This window comes from Mustelus asterias, chromosome 13 (assembly GCF_964213995.1).
Source record: "Mustelus asterias chromosome 13, sMusAst1.hap1.1, whole genome shotgun sequence".
NCBI classification, from domain to species: Eukaryota; Metazoa; Chordata; class Chondrichthyes; order Carcharhiniformes; family Triakidae; genus Mustelus; species Mustelus asterias.
This window is the reverse complement of record NC_135813.1, coordinates 87,947,094-87,966,545: the sequence shown is the minus strand read 5'-3', so window position 1 is coordinate 87,966,545 and position 19,452 is coordinate 87,947,094. Positions and strand designations below refer to the sequence as shown.

Genomic DNA, 19,452 nt, shown 5'->3' with positions numbered 1-19,452 from the left:
TTCTGGCAGGATTAATCAGATAGTGAACAGGAATAACATTGCAATCAAGTTGAATTGTAGTGCTTATTCTATAATGCAGATCAGTTAACTCCGTGTTTTACATATGCAGGTCTTTGTAAAACAATGTATAATGGATATTTGGAGAAGGTGTCACATATTATAAACTAAGTGACATAATAAAGATTACACTTTTGACTAGATTTTAATGTTTTCACTGAATCTTTATAACAAAGCACTGTGATAAAAGGTTAACTTTTTTTCAATTACCTTATGCAAATTTATAAGTTAATTTATTTCCTCCTATTAAGTGTTCTGAAAGGTCCCCTGACAACTCAGCGACTTAACCAATAAGTCAGAAGACACCAAATTTGATCCAAGTCTGTGCTGAGTTAGCTGATCTCTGTTGGAGCAACAAGAGAGGCAACGCCCACCTCAATACCCTCTGTTATTCTGAGCCACACCTTAATCTAACTTCCTCTGCCCTAAAACATTTGTGATTCTCAGGAATGTCAACCACCAACTAGCAATTTCTACATTTACATATGCGTTATCCATTGAGAAGGACCAGATTTCAGAGTATAACGAACCTGATGAGACAATCCCTCCCTTGCAAAGATTGTATCCATAAAACAGATTGTCCACTGTGGCTCTCCAGCACTTTATCTGCCCTGTGTGTCTTTAAGTTCCAGATGTGTATTAGTCCATTGGCTGAGCTGTTCAAAGAAAAATTGAATTAATAAGTTCAACATAAAATTGTACATCGTGTCAAAACAAAAAAGCTTAAGCATAATTATCTAATTCGGCAAACAAAGCTCAGGGCATCAGTAATATTCAGTGACAGAGATTCTTGGTTGATTTACAAGCTAAGTGTTGACTCTAACATGTCTGCAATGGCAAAAATACGCTGGAAAATAAGATTTTCACTGGCCAATCCATGGTCTACTCTAGTGCACGCTAGTGCAGCGCAAACATTACAAAATATTGCATAATGAAGAGTGATGGTGCTCAGCATGGGAGCTACAATATGCTATCAGAGTGGTGCAGTGCAAACTGACACTCGCGATCTCCTGCAGACTGAGCTCCTGATTTCAACTGAACTAAGGATAAAGCATCAAACTAGCGTCTAACATGCCCCACAGAGGGTAGAAACCAGAAATCAGAAGCTACCTCAGATCAATGTCACGCAACTCAAATGCATTTGCAGAGGCCTTGCGAACATACTAATTAGAAGTTGGAGTAGGCCATTCAGCATTGATCCAGCTTCACCATTTGATAAGCTCGCAGCTGATCTGAATGTGGCCTCAATGCCACTTTCCTGCCAATCCCCAAACCCTTTGACTCAACTTGTTAGTCAAGAATCAGTCTGCAATAAAAACATTCAATGCTCCGCTCCCTACTGCTGTCAAGGCAAAAGAGTTCCAAAGATTCACAACCTTCTGAGAGAAAGAAATTCACCTCAATTCCATTTTAAATGGGAGACTCCTAGTTCTAGTCTCTCCAAAAAAGGGGAAATATCCTCTCAGCATTCACCTTGTCAAGTCCCCTCAGCATTTCGTGTTTCAAAAAGATCACCTCTCATTCTGCTAAAAGCCAGTGGATATGGTACCAGTCTGTCCAACCTTTCCTCATAAGATAATCCCCTCATCCCAGGAATTAGTCGAGTGAAACTCCTTCAAACCGCTTCTCGTGCAATTATGCAAGGACAATGTACCTAACCAGCACATTTTTCGGACTGTGGGAGGAAACCACAGCACCCGGAGGAAACCCACGCAGACACAGGGAGAACATGCAGACTCCGCACAGACGGTGATCCAAGCTGGGAATCGAACCCGGGTCCCTCACGCTGTGAGGCAGCAGTGCTAACCACTGTGCTGCCCAATAAGCTACTTCTAGTCCTAATGAAAATACACACACATTTGGAGGAAAAATAATTGTAAGTTTTTATTCTTCTTTCGTGAGGAACACTCAAATCAAGAAGAAACCTGACCGCATGACCCATTAATAGGAAAGGACAGATAAGTATCTGGAAAAATTCCAAATATACTGTTGTAAATAATGGTGTGAGGCAACATTGGAAATCACCTGTGATTTGGCATGCTCAGACCCAATAGTTTGTTGACAGGCATCGTTAGTCCAAATCCCACATCAAACTCAATGCAATGCCACAACACCAGACAATAGCAATTATCATTTAGTTTCTTTACTAGTAATTATTTTTTAATGACCACTTTGGAGCAAAAAGATCACAAGGAATTATTCTTTGGGGCATTTGCACAAAAGTCTATTACAATAAGCTTAAATTATGTAGTAATTTGCAATCAGATCAACCCTCAAAACAATTTGATTATTACCTTTCCCTAGCACGCAGAGGTGAAACATATAATTTGGTGACAAATCTATGACAACATCCACACAAGATGGAGGCTGGGTAAATAGCCCATTTGGACATTTTGTTATTGATAATTTGGGCTTGGTTTTCACTCCTTATTGATGTTCAAATCAGTTCCAGACATCTGCTGGAATGAAATGCATTTTCAACTCCAACTTGCCTTCCTGAAATCAAACAGTGCAAACAAAGGAAATGTAGACTATAGTTTATACTCCTTTATAAAACCATAAAAAACAGGAGTAGGTACAGCTTCTCGAGCCTGCTCCGCCATTCAATACTATCACGAGGCTATGTCCCTTTAATTTTCAGAAGTAATTGTTTTTAACCTTGAACGGACTAGAAGCTTTGCAATTTGAAATGAGACAAAACTAACTACTTAAAAATGCAAGGCCATCTTCCAAACTGAAGGTGTAAAAGCAAAGTGGGACAAATGTATTATCAGATTTGGAAGACTACTACAAATCTGGTAGTAACTGCAACATCTTCTACACCTGACCACATCCACAAAACCAGCTAATCCAAATCGGCCGCAAAGATTAAAAGTCTACCCCCTCAAGGGCAATCAAAGGACACTTAACTGTATATTTTTTTTTACTGTACTCTAACTTCCCTTATTCCTGATACCAGTATGTGTGCGTGCATGCATGCACACACATTTTTATTTTTTTTTAAATCTCAAATTTAGTATTTAACACACTTGCTCTTTCTCTAACTCAAGGAAACCTTGTTGATTGGCTCCATATTGCTCACTGCGTAAATAGTTAAATATATTCTGATTTGGAAAAGTCATATCCACTTGTGAAAATTAAACTTAAACTTCTGTTGTAACCACACAATGAGACTGAATAGAGGGGAGCCAGTTCATTACTTCTCATCTGGTCATAACAATATGACTGTGGCTGGTCCTGAGCCTCAACCATTTTCTTGCCTGTTTTCCGTATCCCTTGATTCCCTAAGAAATCTGTTTATCCCCAGCTTTAAATCAATTCAACAGTGGAGTAACTGCAATCCTCTGGGGTAGACAATTTCAAACATTCACAACCCGTTCGAGTGAAGAAATTTCTTCCCTCTCTCCTAAATGATCTGCTCCTTAACCTGAGACTCTACCCATATTCTAGATTCCCTAGCTGGTGAAACAACCTCTCAGTGTCTACCCCGACACGCCCCTTCAGATTCATGTATGTTTCAGTGAGGTCATCTCTCATTCTTCTAAACTACAGAGAATATTGGTCCAATTTACTTCGCCTCAAATTATTGAACAAACCTCTCATCACAGGAACTAATGCTACAAACCTTTGCTGTACCACCTCCAATGCCAGTATAATAATAATAATTCATTAATAATTTTGTTATAAAAATCTCAAGGAAGTACAATCTTATGTACCACATATCATCGCAATTTCCCATTTCTTGATAAAAATTGATTCATAGAATCCCAACAGTGCAGATAGAGGCCATTCAGCCCATTGAGTCTGCACCGACTCTCCGAAAGAGCATCCCACCCAGGCCTTGCCCTCCACCCTATCCCTGTAACCCAGCGCATTTTACCATGGCCAGTCCACCTAACCTGCACACCTTTCAGACTGTGGGAGGAAACCGGAGACCCCGAAGGAAACTCAAGCAGACATGGGAAGAACGTGCAAACTCCATACCCAAGCCCAGAATCGAACCCGGGCCCCTGACGCTGTGAGGCAGCAGTGCTAACCACTGTGCCACCGTGAATACACTCACTCAATCCACTTTAAGGATATAACTGCCGCATGCAAAGATTTTTCCTTGTTTTCTCAGTTACGCTAACTTACAGATCTGCCAGACCTCCTTATTAGGAGGTTCTCTTTGGTTTTAACACAGAACTATCTATGTGTCATAATGAACCAATAATCATTTAGATTATGCTGTACCTTACTGAAAATCACCTAATTGCGCTACACAGTTTCCTCTGAGTGAAAGCAGTACAGTATATTCCTTAATATACTGTACTGCGGCACGGTAGCACAGTGGTTAGCACTGCTGCTTCACAGCTCCAGGGACCTGGGTTCGATTCCCGGCTTGGGTCACTGTCTGTGTGGAGTTTGCACATTCTCCTCGTGTCTGCGTGGGTTTCCTCCGGGTGCTCCGGTTTCCTCCCACAGTCCAAAGATGTGCGGGTTAGGTTGATTGGCCATTCTAAAATTGCCCCTTAGTGTCCTGAGATGCGTAGGTTAGAGGGATTAGCGGGTAAAATGTGTAGGGATATGGGAGTAAGGGCTGGGTGGGATTGTGGTCGGTGCAGACTCGATGGGCCGAATGGCCTGTTTCTGCACTGTAGGGTTTCTATGATTTCTATGATGATTTCTATGTTTCTAAGCATCAGACATAGGAACAGTGGAAGGCTATTCGGCCTCTGAAGCCTGCCTTGTTATTCATTTAGTTGTGGCTGATCCATATCTTAAATCCATTCACTTGCCTTGGGATACAGAGCAAATGACTACTTGTGGAAAGAATTTACCTATATTTTGTGAGCATTAAAACTTCAGCACACTTTACAAGTTATATTTGATTTTAATGATAGGTTCTGCTAGAAAGACAGTTTGTGATAGGCATCTGATTTTTCTGCAGGGGTTAGTTTCTCCACAGGTTTTTGTCACTCAGTGCAGAATACTGAAGCTCGCGGTGCCGCTGCTGTAAATGACTGTGGTTCTCAGGATTATTTTTTTGCTGGAATGACACATATTAATTAAGGCCTCTTGTCATTGTTACTGCTTCTGCCGAAGCTATCATCTGCTGATCTCTACACAGAAGGTCTATTCACCTGTCATCAACTGGCCTCTCTATCAACTTGAGCTGAAGTGACCAGAAAGCAGAAAATGCTGCACAGTCCAGTACGGACAAGGTGGGCCAAAAGGCCTCCTTCTGTGCAGTATATCTACGGTTTCATATTTACAGACTCAATATTCGTTCATATTTTTCGCACAAAGCAGAAGCTGGATGCACAGAACCCTGACTGCCCTGGCAAAATGTCAACGGGTGCATATCTACCATCTCAACACCAAATATTTAGAAATGGTTGAGGTATATTGCATGCAGCACCTCTTTTGGGCACAATGCAATTGGGAGCCCAATTCTGCCTGTAACCCTTAGGAAGATTAGAGCCCTGCTTCAGATTCCTTCTAAGATGTACACAGATATAAGACTGAGCCATTCCTTGGAGCACTGTTGCATCCACAATGTTAGAGGATCTACAAACAGCATACAATGCAGTATCTGCATTCTAGCACCTCACTGCAATAAGGTTTCTTTGATATCAACTATTTCACAAGGAATTAGTGCACAAGAATTGAAAAACTATATTATTCAGCCAATGTGCAGGCATCACTAGTTGGATGGAGGAACAGTTTTGAGGAGCTGATTAGCTAACTTCTGTTCCGATGTTCCTCCAAACTCCACAGTTAATTCAGATACAACTGTTCTTATCTAAACGTTTTGAGCCATTAAGGCACTTACAGACTTAAAGAGCAGCACAAAGAATTAAACTAGCCACCAGTAGAGGGCAGGCCAATCACCAGGGGCACATTAGTGGTCAGTAATTATTTGTCTTTTTAGCAAGATTGCTGTTGAATAATCCAAAAACACTGTGCCGTATTATTTTTACTGGTTTCCTAGTAAATTGATGTATTTAAAAATGAAACCCCTTCCCTCCTCCCAAAAAATATCTCATTAGAAAATAATTTATGCATTTGCATACCCAACATCAGTTTATCACTATACATTGTATATATTTGTATAAACGTCAAATTTTTTAGACCAATTCTTTTGGGCTAAAAGCCACAGCGTCGATTTTTACACAGGCAATGTTTTAAAGCGATTGACATGTCCACTTGGTTTAGGCCCAAGTGAAATCCAAAAGAGGCCGTCACAATGGAATAAAGTAAAAACCAGCAACACTAAGGAATTCATATTAATTATCTAACATTTATTTATGTTATAGCAATACAAACTATATACATTTCATCATATTAGTTTTCTAACATTTATTCATTTAGTAAACCGGCACTCCTTTTCATTAGTATTTATACTGAAATCAAATCAATAACATCTCCAGGATTATACTTTGGTTTTAAAATTTTTGGATTTTGATCTCTGAAAAACAAAGTCAATTTTTTACATGAGGTATGTGAAAAGTAGTGTTTTTTCAGGTCAGGATCACGGGGTTGACTTTTACAAGAGGATATATGGTACATTGCAAATTTTAAAATGGTCAGTGCCGCTACGAAAAAAACAGCTGCCTAATGAAATCATGGCAGTGGACGATGTTGGAATGTCACCATAAGCAGTTTGCAGTAAGTTGGCTCAAGAATCTTCCTGCACACAGCAACATACCACAGGATGCCAGAACTGGTAGCAGAATCCTTAACATGATAGGAAATTCTCCATTTTATTAGTTACACACGTGCTACTTTCGTATTAAGTTTCAACAGACTACTCCATGCACCACAGGAGATGTATCTCACCCTGAGAAGAGTACAGGATCACAGCCCTCCTGATCTCTGCAGCAGAAATGCAGAGTATTTACTGAAGCTCCAGTCCCTCGAAGCACAAACTTTGGATCAGGTGGTTGCAGGGCCATAAGAGTTGCCACGACAATCTGCGGAGAGAACATACAATGATTAATGCAACGATGGTTTAAAAATTGATCCAGTATTCCTTAATTCAGATGCATTAGCTATGCCTATCGCTGCCTTTTCTAAAGAATCTAGACTTTCTTCTGCATTTCACAAAATATGGATCACATGAGAAGAGCAGAAATGGATTCTAAAAGCAAATCAACAGCATTGAATAGATAAATAATTGTAATCACCATGTGGATTTAGAAAACCACAAATGGTTATTCATCAAGTGGAGTTATGGTACAAAGTAGATTCTGTTGGCATAATATATGCTTAAAAACCATTAACATCACCGGGTAGCCTTGTCCAATTGAACGATTAGATACAGTTCCACATTTATAATTTTTCATTTGGTAAATTTCTGATTTTAACCATGCAATTAATGAGAATTGCCAAATCATGGCAAGACAATTTCCCTTATACGCCTGTATGGGGCGGCACAGTGGTTAGCACTGCTGCCTCACAGCGCCAGGGATCTGGGTTTGATTCCCGGCTTGGGTCACTGTCTGCGCGAGTCTGCACGTTCTCCCCGTGTCTGCGCGAGTTTCCTCCATGTGCTCCAGTTTCCTTCTACAGTCTGAAAGACGTGCTGGTTAGATGCATTGGCCATGCTAAATTCTCCCTCAGGTGTACCCCAACAGGTGCCAGAGTGTGGCGAATAGGGGATTTTCATAGTAACTTCATTGCAGTGTTAATGCAAGCCTACTTGTGACAATAATAAAGAAACTAATGGAGGGGGAGTGCATTTCCTTATTTGTTCAAGATCAGCATACACAGAGCAGGTTACCTCCTACTCTTCAAAGCTGCACCTCACATTTCTCCAAATTAATTTGATCTAATATCCATCTACACAGTCTACCTGTAAATATTCTCCTGATGTCCCTGGAAGTCATGTTTACAGTTGACAAACTTTTGGGTGACCTGCAAGTTTTAATATTATGTCCCAGTATATCCAAAGCTTGTATAAGTTACATGTAAAACAAAAGTGCCCCGGTCTCAGAATTCCCGACGTGCCACACTTGTAGATCATGTCACTAATGTAGTATTATGTGATAAATTGGAAAGCAATGCAGCAACATCAAACATGACATGATAACCCAAACAATACCTTTAGAAAACCCCAAACTAAGCAGGGAGAATAACAGGACACAAGCCCCATTTAACCAGAAAAATAGGTGACCAAATACAGTAATGCCAGCTGCAGACACAGACAATAATGCAAAACAAAGGGGTTTAAAGTGAACCAAAAGTGTAAATCAGCCACAAAGAAAAACATCTTGGAAGGGGAAGAACGGACTACTTCAATTGAAAATCATTGCAGGATGTCAGTGGCCCAATAACGGTAGCGACACCTCATGAAAACAGATCTCCAAAGATGTAAAATTTCAGGAGAGTGGTCACTCAGGACAATGGGGGAGGGGATTCCTTATCCCCACACTCTGAACCCCCACCCCCCAAAATGTTGAGAAAATATTTGGCAGCTACCTACCCTGACCCCACCTCCTGCAGTTTCCTGTCAACTGCTAACTTTTATTCTCTTTTGCTACTTGGCTCACTGGTAAGTTTCACACATATTCAGTTGTGATTCCTGGCTGAAGAGTCATTCATAAAAACAGGATATCAGGTGCAAGTCACACACAAAACCAACTGTTTCTCCTCCTTCTGGATGGTTTAATTTAGCTCCTCGGGCCAAGAGTGTAACATCTGCACATAAAAATGTATTTTCCTCTGAATAATAAGTCTCATGATATTTTTCAAACCTTCACGTGAGTTAGCTTTTACGGTAATGTCAGCAACATTTAGAAGAATTGGATATCCTGTCTTGATTAGAAAACTGCTTGGTTAAGGAGCCCTCTCTTAATTGTGCATTGCTAATCTGTCAGCCACACAGATTTGTCAGCCCAGCCTCCCTAATTAAGACCAGCGCCAGGAATGCTTCCTAAGTAAATGTTGAGCATTTAAGATAGCTGTTCTCACAGCCATGTACCACTAAACATTAGGAAGTATACTTTGTGTGAGTTATCTTCTCATTTGAGCAGAGGTTTTTTAAAAGGCTTTTACTTATCAACATTTGACCAAATATAAGAAACGCTACTTTTGTTGCACAAAGTAATTAATTTCACATGGTTGACATGGGCTAAATATTCAGTGCCATAAAATGTCACAATTGATGCTACATTATTAGCAGGCAGACACTTTTAACATTTATATATAGTACAGTAACTTTGACATAATATCAAGATTTCAAAACATGGTATCAAAACTTAACACATGGTTTAATATTCAAATATTTTAACTTTGCGTACTGTGACAGGACACAGTTTACATAAATTAGTCTGCAATATATTGTCTTAATTTGTAAATAAAAACATTCACATTTTAGCTGTAGAGTTATACTATGTGATGACGACTAAAGTTAATTAGAACACAGCATTTGTTTCACTTTTTCTAACTTATACTGAGGACTAACAGGTTACAAAAATGCAAGGAAAGCACATTTTTCAAAAATCCAACAAACGTTTGCTACGTTTTATATTCGCATAAAAAATATACAGCTTCGGACTAAATAAATTGAGTACAGATTCTTATTCATCACATTTCCAAAGCTGAAATTGGATCACTTCTGTAATCTAAACTTTAAGACAGCGATAATTTAAGATTGGGGGGCGGAGGGGGTACGGGGAGGGGAAAGATAATTAATTTAGTTGGAATGAATCAAAGAGATTTTCTTTTTCAATATTCTCATCCCAATCCCATATATTGTGGGATCCCATTCCTCTTTGAAGAAGTAACCAAGAGTCAGCCTTGTAGTCAGCAGAAGCAGATAACACAGGAACTGTAATCTGACTCTAAGCCTTGGATAAAGAAAGTTTGTTTCCTTGTGACCATATGATGGCTTGTCCATCAACACATTCTCACTAATTAGGCCTAATTATCAGCCAAAGCTCGCTTCCCCTTCATGTTATTAAATCAGAAATAATCACATGCCCAGGCTTCTGTCAGCACCTGAGAGACCGGAGACCCCAATTCAATTGAAACCACTATCAAGCTCAGCTTTTGGAAGAACTTGCTTGGCAATTTCTCCAGGCTTCAAAGATCCAGGTCCCACAGCCGCATGCCAGCGATGCGTTCTCGGGAGTGGATGCGACCATATGACTGACAGTGACACCCTTGACCCCTGCATTATTTCACAAATTACCTCTCCAGAAAGATACTGATTAGCTATTGTGCGTTAAAATTGGGTAAATGGCACACCGAACTTTTGAAACGCATTCATAACAGAACATGGCGCATAGAGTAAAAGAAAAATGATCGCTGTCAGCGGAATGGACTCTGTCCAGGTCCCACATTTTGACAATGGCAGGGTAGATTGATTAGAATCAAACCGCCATGATTGTGTTACGCATGAGCATTTATAGAGGAATCTGTAAGCCAGGGATTTAGATAAAGTTTGAAAACAGGAATTCTGGTGAAATTTGAGGAAGTTTTCAAAGTCAACACATGAAAATCTTGCCAATTCTACTTCCAGATTGTAAAGTTTTGACAAGAAATTATGTTATTCTCAAATACTAATCAACATCGCTTTTATTTTGATTCCACAATGTTTATGGTTAATCCAGTGGAAGCTGTTACTGTTTCTAGTCTACAGACTTGGATGTGAACGAGACATCAGTACACAAAAAACTTATAAAAACTGTGTGAAGTAACTAAAACACTTGGGACTGGAAAATAACTTGAAAATCAGATTGGATTATTTCCCAGTAATCAATTAATCATCATAAACCAGATAAAGCTTGCAATGAATAGGCCACAATCATTAATCCCTCACCACATATCCTGAGAGACCACATGCCATAAACCAGTGCTAGCAGTGAGCTGCAAACAAAGGCTGGCCCCAAAAACAGGACAACACCACTCCGTTATAGGAAAATACATTTGTATACTGGAAGGTAGACCTGAAAACATATCCATTCCACAAACATCAAGCAACGCTCAAATTTCTTGCCAATCACATTAGAACACACCCACACCTAAAATCAGAGAAAACAATCAGGGCTCAAGGAAGGCACCAATCTCACACCCTATATTCCTTGAAAATACATGTTTTATTTATTCCCTTAATCAACATCACTAAAAAATAACACTCATTCAACAATCATTTATGCACAGCAAAATCAAAAACCATTTAGATTGTGAAATGTAAATATTATCAGACTAAGTGATTTCAAACTGGAATTTGAATCTGATTTCTACATGCCCCACTGGTTAACAGGCAAATTTCACCAGCAGAAGAATTTTCTCAGCTGCCTCTGTATGCCTCCTATCTACTGCTCGAGTGATGCCGATACAGATCTTGGGGAAAAATATAGGAGTTACTCCCTAAATAGTAAAATAAATTATTCCTTTGAAAAGTCATTCTCAGATGTCTAATAATGGGGTCTTGCGAATTGCTTTTTACTTCACATACCAAACAAAAGGTTCTGGAGCCAAAGAGAAGCACGGCAACTTCCCCCTCTGGCTTTTAACAGAAAAATTATTGGAAATTCTTTGTGAACCAAGGCGAGACCTAAGAGTACTTCAAAAGCAGCATCTGAGAGTTACATTGCACATATAATGCCCAAAGTGATTGTGATTGCAGTGCAGTATTGAGGGAATACTGTATTGTCCAAGGTGCCATCATTCAGATGTGACTTTAAACAGAACCCCCCCTTTGCACCCCCCCCCCCCCTTTACTTGAGAAAGGATATAAAGTATATACTGGCACTGGAGGGGGTACAGAGGAGACTCACTAGGTTGATTCCAGAGTTGAGAGGGTTGACTTATGAGGAGAGACTGAGTAGACTAGGGCTATACTCATTGGAATTCAGAAGAATGAGGGGAGATCTAATAGAAACATACAAGATTATGAAGGGAATACATAAGATAGAAACAGGGAAATTGTTTCCACTGGCAGGTGAAACTAGAATAAGGGGGCATGGCCTCAACATATAAGGGGGAGCAGATTTACTTAGAAGAAACTTAGAAATCAGGAACCAAGATCTCTGTACAGCATCAATGTGGCTCCAACAGGGTGGGAAAATCTATATTCAGAGTAACGTTGAGAGTAAGGGTGTGCTCCACTATCCACCAACATTATCATAGAAATCATAGAAACCCTACAGTACAGAAAGAGGCCATTCGGCCCATCGAGTCTGCACCGACCACAATCCCACCCAGGCCCTACCCCCATATCCCGACATATTTACCCACTAATCCCTCTAACCTATGCATCCCCGGACACTAAGGGCAATTTTAGCATGGCCAATCACCGTAACCCGCACATCTTTGGACTGTGGGAGGAAACCGGAGCACCCGGAGGAAACCCACGCAGAGAATGTGCAAACTCTACACAGACAGTGACCCAAGCCGGGAATCGAACCCAGGTCCCTGGAGCTGTGAAGCAGCAGTGCTAACCACTGTGCTACCGTGCCGCCCATTTAGGACTGAGTGGAGGAGGAACTTCTCCACTCAAAGAGTTATGAATCTGTGGAATTCCCTGCCCAGTGAAGCAGTTGCGACTACCTCACTGAATGTTTTTAAGGCAAGGATAGATAAATTTTTGAACAGTAAAGGAATTAAGGGCAGGTAAGTGGCACTGAGTTCATGAAAAGATCAGCCATGATCTAATTGAATGGCGGAGCAGGCTCGAGGGGCCAGATGGCCTAGTCCTGCTCCTAGTTATGTTCCTATGGTTAGCATCAAAGAGCTCATGGCACTATTTCACAGAGATCTTCCTAATGTTACAGGCAATATTTATTCCATCAACTAACATCACTAAAAATAAAATTAACTGATCATTATCTCTTGCTGTGTTCAGTTGCCATATTTCACACATTATGAGTGATTACAATTCAAAGGTACTTCAGTGGCTGATGGGCACTTTGGAAGGTGTGAAAAGGAAAACTGCCTGTTGATGGTGTGACTAGCCTCCTGGCAACGTACATTGCTGATGGCAGAAATACTTTTGGCACTCAATGGTTATGTAAATGTAACAGTGTGCCTGAAGGCCACAGAAGATACTGCATAATGCAAGTTATTTTATGTAAATAAAGATAACCCTTTTTTTAAACCAAGGATGCCATTCTGTGCTCTTATTACAGAACTGAACAAAACATAAGAAAGCAGTTTGCCACACCCAGCCCTTTCAGTATATATTTTGAACACTTGTACATACTGAAAACTTTCAGCTTGCCTGCTGTCACACACACGCGCACGATTACATTTACATAGCTGACTGAGTGCCGAAAGTATTTCTGCCATCAGCAGCAACCAGCAACGTACATTGTAGGTGCTCTTGCTTCACCAGGCCAATTACACCATCAATAAGCAGATTTCCCTTAGGCACCTTCGACAGAAGCACCTTCTCTGACAATCACATGAAGAGAATGCGGCTTGCTGTGAAAGGTACCGGCCATCACCTCTTTTGGCCTACAGGAGTGTGATCCAGCCATTTTGTACAATTTGGGTAATACTCACTGGCCAACATGCACTTTCTCAGTTATTGCAAAAACTGAGACAGCAACAACCACAGAGCTGCAAATCATGTCTTTGAAACTGTACAATTTCACACGGGGGCAATCATTCAAAAGTGAAACTTGGTGCTGCAGAAACAGGCCTGTTATATAAAGAGGATCCTTCCCTTACAGATTCTGATCCCATTCAAATCAAAGCTCATTGACCCGAAACACTAACTTTGTTCCTCTCGCCACAGATATATTTCCAGCACTTTCTATCTTCATTCCTGCCTTACCGAACCTGGGAATGAAATATGTTGCAGAACTGCAGTTCTTCAAATAATCTTTTAATACAGATGCACCATGTGATATCAGCTGGAAAAATTCTTAAGGGAGAGGTATCATACGGATATTTTTTTTTAGTTACACGCCCTGATATTTTCTTCTGGTAAGCCATATCTAAAATGTTCAAAGCATGCACACAAAGTGAACATTTTCAATTGTCTGGACTCACAAAACAAAATAGCTCTCCCTGACCATATTTGAAAGCCTCTTAGGAAGAACTGTACTCCTAAAAAGTATATATATAATGTTCTATTCCCCAGCATTGTCATCCATTCCCTTAAACTTGTATAATTAAATCTACTGATCCCGTTACATAATCCTAAATGTTAGACTACCTTAAACATTAGAAAAAGAAACATCCAATTTATCAGCCTCAGAGATGATTAATAAGCTAATGCTGTCTTTCTGCATCCTATATTGCTTGGGAAACAAGGTCAAACTATGGGCGGGTGGAACATGCAGTTACAGTTCCATCAGCCCACCCACATTGAATAAAGCAGCACCTATCAGAAGGACTGAAAATGAACCTTTAAAAAATTGTCATATTGATATTGCAATATTGATAAATTTACTGCCAACAATATGAAATTAAAGCTCATCATTTCTTTAAGTGAAGTTTCACTGTCTAGTGCCCAAAGGCAACAAAATTCAAGATAGGTCTGTACTTCACTTGCTCTGCTACTACGAGGCAACTGAGCCGAAAACTGCACAGCAAGTCCAACAGCACAACTTCATCACAAGGTTCTCAGAGATTAATGGGATTATTACAAGTCAAGCACATCCCAAACATGTTTCCTTCTGCCCAAAGCAAAGGAACACATTCAAAGGGAAGACCGAGCTACTCATGAACTAGAATTTGGCCCTTTACAATCAGCTCTTCCCTATGAATTACACATTGCAACTGACAGAGATTACCACCATAAATAAATTCCTGATCCCCCTGAACGATGGATCAAACCTCTCTCAGACTGCTTATGCTAGGTCACAGTTATAAATGAGGTTATTAATAAAATTAGGAGAATTAAAAATTAAACACAGTAGACAGATCATTCAGCATTGTTCAAATAACTTGGAAAAAATTGCAAAACATGTTCAAGATTTTCTCAGCTCAAATTACTATCAGGGGAAGATTATATTTGAAGTAGAACAATCACAGAGTTTTCCATTACTTCCAGCTCACAACTGTTAGGTAAATTAGGAGTTCAGCAAAGAAGTCTTCACAATATTCTGGGGTACCATTGACCAGAAACTGAACTGGACTAGCCACATAAATACTGTGGCTACAAGAGCAGGTCAGAGGTTAGGAATCCTACAATGAGTAGCTCACCTCCTGACTCCCCAAATCCCGTCCACCATCTGCAAGGCTCAAGTAGGGAGTGTGATGGAACACTCTCCACTTGCCTGGATGAGTGCAGCTCCAACAACACTCAAGAAGCTCGACATCATCCAGCATAGAGCAACCGCTTGATTGGCACCCTATCCATAAACATTCGCTTCCTCCACCCCTGAAGCCCAGTGGTAGCAGTGTGTACTATCTAAAAGATGCACTGTACAAACTCACCAAGCCTCCTTAGACAACAGCTTCCATATCCACAACCACTACCATCTAGAGGGACAAGGGTAGCAGGAACATGGGAACACCACCACCTGGAAGACCCCCCACCCCCCCAAGCAACTCACTATCCTGACTTGCTAATATATTCCTTTCCTTCACGGTCGCTGGATCAACATCCTGGAACTCTCTCCCTAATAGCACTTTGGATGCATCTACACTGTATGGAATGCAGTGGTTCAAGGCAGCTCATCACTTTCTCAAGGGCAATGGGGGATGTACAATAAATGCTGGCTTAGCAAGCAATGCCCACATCCCATGAATGAATGAATTAAAAAATGGGATCATAATGATATCCCTTCTTTATCACAATGTCCAACTATTAATTTAATGTCCCTAACCAAATATTACCTATATTTGTTCATGTGGGAGCTTAGCAGCTTAGTTTACCTACCAAATAAGTGAGGACACTTCAAAAGTAACTGTTGAGGATGTGATAAGTTACACACGGCTGTGTTATAGGCATTAACGCATCATAAGTATGCCCTAGATTAAACTAACTTCTAAGCAACAATTTCATAGATATATATAGGTATATATACATCCCAATATTAATAATATAGAGTAAGACATACTGCTCCTTTAAGTAAAACATCTTTCACATCAGAAAGATTGAGTAACTTAGTTTTACATACCTATATTATTAGTTTTTCCACTCCAAAATGTTAATTATATTAATTTTGGTCAGTTATGATATGGAGGAAACTTGTACTTTGAAAACTCCTAGCCAACAGAAAGATTTCAGTTAGCATCTAGTGTGGATATTAATCTGTATATTGCAACTTTATCATTAAGTCCACGCAAGTATAAAAATGATTGAACTTACATTTATATAGCAATTTTCACAATCTCATGATTTCCCGACTTGCTTTACAGTCAGAGGTATTTTTTAGAGTGTAGACACTGTAATAATCTTGGAAACTTGACAGTCATATGGTACAGCTACACAAAGCCCCGGTTACACCTGAAATACTGTCAGCAGTTCTGGCACCACACCTTCGGAAATATATATTATCTTGGGGGTGTAATGGGCTTACTGAAATGATACATTAAAAAGACTCTGTACTAAGTTGATAATGCATCCAGGAGTTCACTTCAGCACCTGTCAACATGGTCTCACACCACAGTACAGTTCTATTCCAACAAATTCACACCCAAGCAGTAAGACAACAGTACATTAGTAGTCTGTGTGTGCTCAGCAGTTATTTAGGATTTGGTTCCTGGGTCACACTGCCACTTTTGCACCGACGGCCATCCAAAAACACTTCACAATAGCACAGAATTAGCAGTATAACTACAGCTTTGGGCTCACACACCATGATTAAAAGCTTTACTTCACCACAGATAGCTCACTGAATCACTGCGGTACGAAGGCACAGTGGTTAGCACTGCTGCCTCACAGCACCAGGAACCCAGGTTCAATTCTGGCCTCGGTCACTATCTGTGTGGAGTTTGCACTTTCTCCCTGTGTCTGCATGGGTTTCCTCTGGGTGCTCTGATTTCCTCCCACAGTCCAAAGATGTGCAGATTCGGTTGATTGGCCATGCTAAATTGACCCTAGTGTCAGGAGGATTAGCAGGGTAAATGGGTGGGGTTACGGGAATAGGGCCTGGGTGGGATTGTGGTCGGTACAGACTTGATGGGCTGAATGGTCTCCTTCTGTACTGTGTGTATTCTATGATTCTACTTGAAAGTGTGAAATTAGGAAATGTTTTCACACATAAATTGCAGCAGAGGTTTGGATCTCTCCTGCAAATGAATTTGATGCAAGATCATTTGTCAATTTTAAATCTGAATTTTTGTTGACTATAAGCAGGTATATAGATTTAGGTCACGTATCAACCATGATCTCACAATAAGCTCAAGAGGTTAAGTGGCTGACTCCTATTACTAATTAATGTTCTTCAACCAAAGTAAATTAATTGAAAATATTAATTCATTTATTTTATAGTTAATTGTATAAATTTAGGGGCTCCTTTCACCTTTGTCTGTACGTTGATTAGTTCCTATCCTAGACCACCTATACAATGATGGATTTCCATCCCCACTTCAGTAAGATCTTTCCTGCACAGCAAGAGGTTCCCCTCCCCCAGACAGCAGTGGTGGGCAACCTGCGGCCCAGGGTTCTGAGTGCGGCCCATGAGACGTTTTGTTAACTGTTGCTCACACAGCCACGTTCCACAGGCTTCCATCCACAGAGTTTTTTTCCTGTGGGTATGATTGAATTGATACGCACGTGAAGGGAGGGCACGTGAAGTGAGATGCATGCGGATTGCACACAACATTTACTTTAAGAGTGCACGGCTCTCACAAGTAAATTTTATTTATTAGTCACAAGTAAGGCTTACATTAACATTGCATGAAGTTACTGTGAAATTTCCCTAGTCGCCACACTCCGGCGCCTGTTCGGGTCAATGAACCTAACCAGCATGTCTTTCAGAATGTGGGAGGAAACCAGAGCACCCGGAGGAAACCCATGCAGACAGTGGGAGAATGTGCAAACTCCACACAAACAGTGACCCAAGCCGGGAATCGAACCTGGGTCCCTGGAGTTGTGAAGCAGCAGTGCTAATCACTGTGCTACCGTGCCACCCCCTGCGCCCAATCAAGTGTGAAGATTTATTTTGTTTTTACCACTTGTAGTTTTAATATATGAATGATTAAGCTTTTTTTATAACTTATGAAATATTCAGTGTGTATTAAATGTGTTCAATCTTATTCAAGGGTCATGGTTAGTAAACAAGCCCGATTTCGATCTTGCGGCCCACTGAGATGAAGGAAGGTCACTCTTGCAGCCCATTCACTAGCAAGGGGTGGTTCCCCTCCCCTCCTTTACTTTGAAGGAATCCCCTCCCCAAGACTCCATTGTATAGGTGGACTCCCTCCCCTCAGATCTTGCTTTATATTGAGGGTCCCCCAGACCACCTGTATGATAGACTCCTCTCCCCCTACACAGAGCAAATCTCCCCTCCACAAGACCTCCCCTGTACAGGTGGACTCCCATCCCAGAGATGCTGCTTTACATTGAGGGCCTCCCCTGTGTAGATAAGACTCCAGACTCCCCTCCCCAAGATCCTCCCTCCTCCAGTGAGGGGCTCCCCTCCCCAAGACTGCATGTGGGACTTTCCACCCCAGAATCTCTCCCCCGCCCCCCCCCAAAAAAAAATCACTGAAGCGTTTTCCCTCACAGGGGGGTCCCTCTTTACATTGAGGGCTTTCTCCGGTCTGGCTGTGCAGTGAGAGCGGCTCCCCAGCCCGGTGCCGGGTCTCCCCTATCCTCCTCAGCCCGGTGCCGGGGCTGCCGCCTGCGGCCTACTCGGCTCGTTGTCAAGGCAACCGCGGCCTGGGCCCAGGCCTGTCAGGGAGCCGCGCCGCCGCGGAAACCCACCCCGACCGGGAACCTTCAGATTCACACTCGTCCTGCGACATTATTTACCGGTTAAATTTCCATGTAAGCGAATGAACGCTGCACAAATCCGAATAATCCCTTCCAAGAGTAACTTCCGGCCACTGCGGGGCATGCTGGGTAATGTAGTGTCGGCTGCTGATGGTTTTAAATGTGTCTTGATTTGATTTATTATTGTCACACGTATTAGTATACAGTGAAAAGTATTATTTCTTGCACGCTATACAGACAAACCATACCATTCATAGAGAAGGAAACAAGAGAGTGCAGAATGTAGTGTTATAGTTATAGCTAGGGTGTAGAGAAAACTCAACTTAATGCAAGGTAGGTCATTCAAAAGTCTGACAGCAGCAGGGAAGAAACTGTTCTTGATTCGGTTGGTACGTGTCCTCAGACTTTTGTCTCTTTTTCCCGACGGAAGAAGGTGGAAGAGAGAATGTCCGGGGTGCGTGGGGTCCTTCATTATGCTAGCTGCTTTTCCGAGGCAGTGAGAAGTGTAGACAGTCAGTGGATGGGAGGCTGGTTTGCATGTTTGCACGTTCACGACCCTTTGTAGTTTC

At 41.1% G+C, this 19,452-nt stretch overlaps 1 protein-coding gene across 3 annotated transcripts in view; it reads right to left on the bottom strand.

Moving 5' to 3' along the window:
* The window catches only part of gnb1l (guanine nucleotide binding protein (G protein), beta polypeptide 1-like), a 28,983-nt gene extending 9,985 nt beyond the window's left edge, over positions 1-18,998 (bottom strand). The window contains exons 1-3 of one of the 3 annotated variants that reach the window (XM_078227669.1): positions 18,923-18,998; positions 6,880-7,013; positions 588-713 (exon numbers count right to left, since the gene is read on the bottom strand). In XM_078227669.1, coding sequence (XP_078083795.1) covers positions 588-713; positions 6,880-6,995 — 242 coding nt within the window. In that variant the 5' untranslated portion in view covers positions 6,996-7,013; positions 18,923-18,998. Of the gene's footprint in view, positions 1-587; positions 714-6,879; positions 7,014-16,312; positions 16,757-18,692; positions 18,811-18,922 lie in introns of those variants that run through there. The other 2 variants (XM_078227671.1, XM_078227670.1) reach the window with 2 other exon arrangements.
* Between the last annotated feature and the right edge of the window lie 454 nt (positions 18,999-19,452).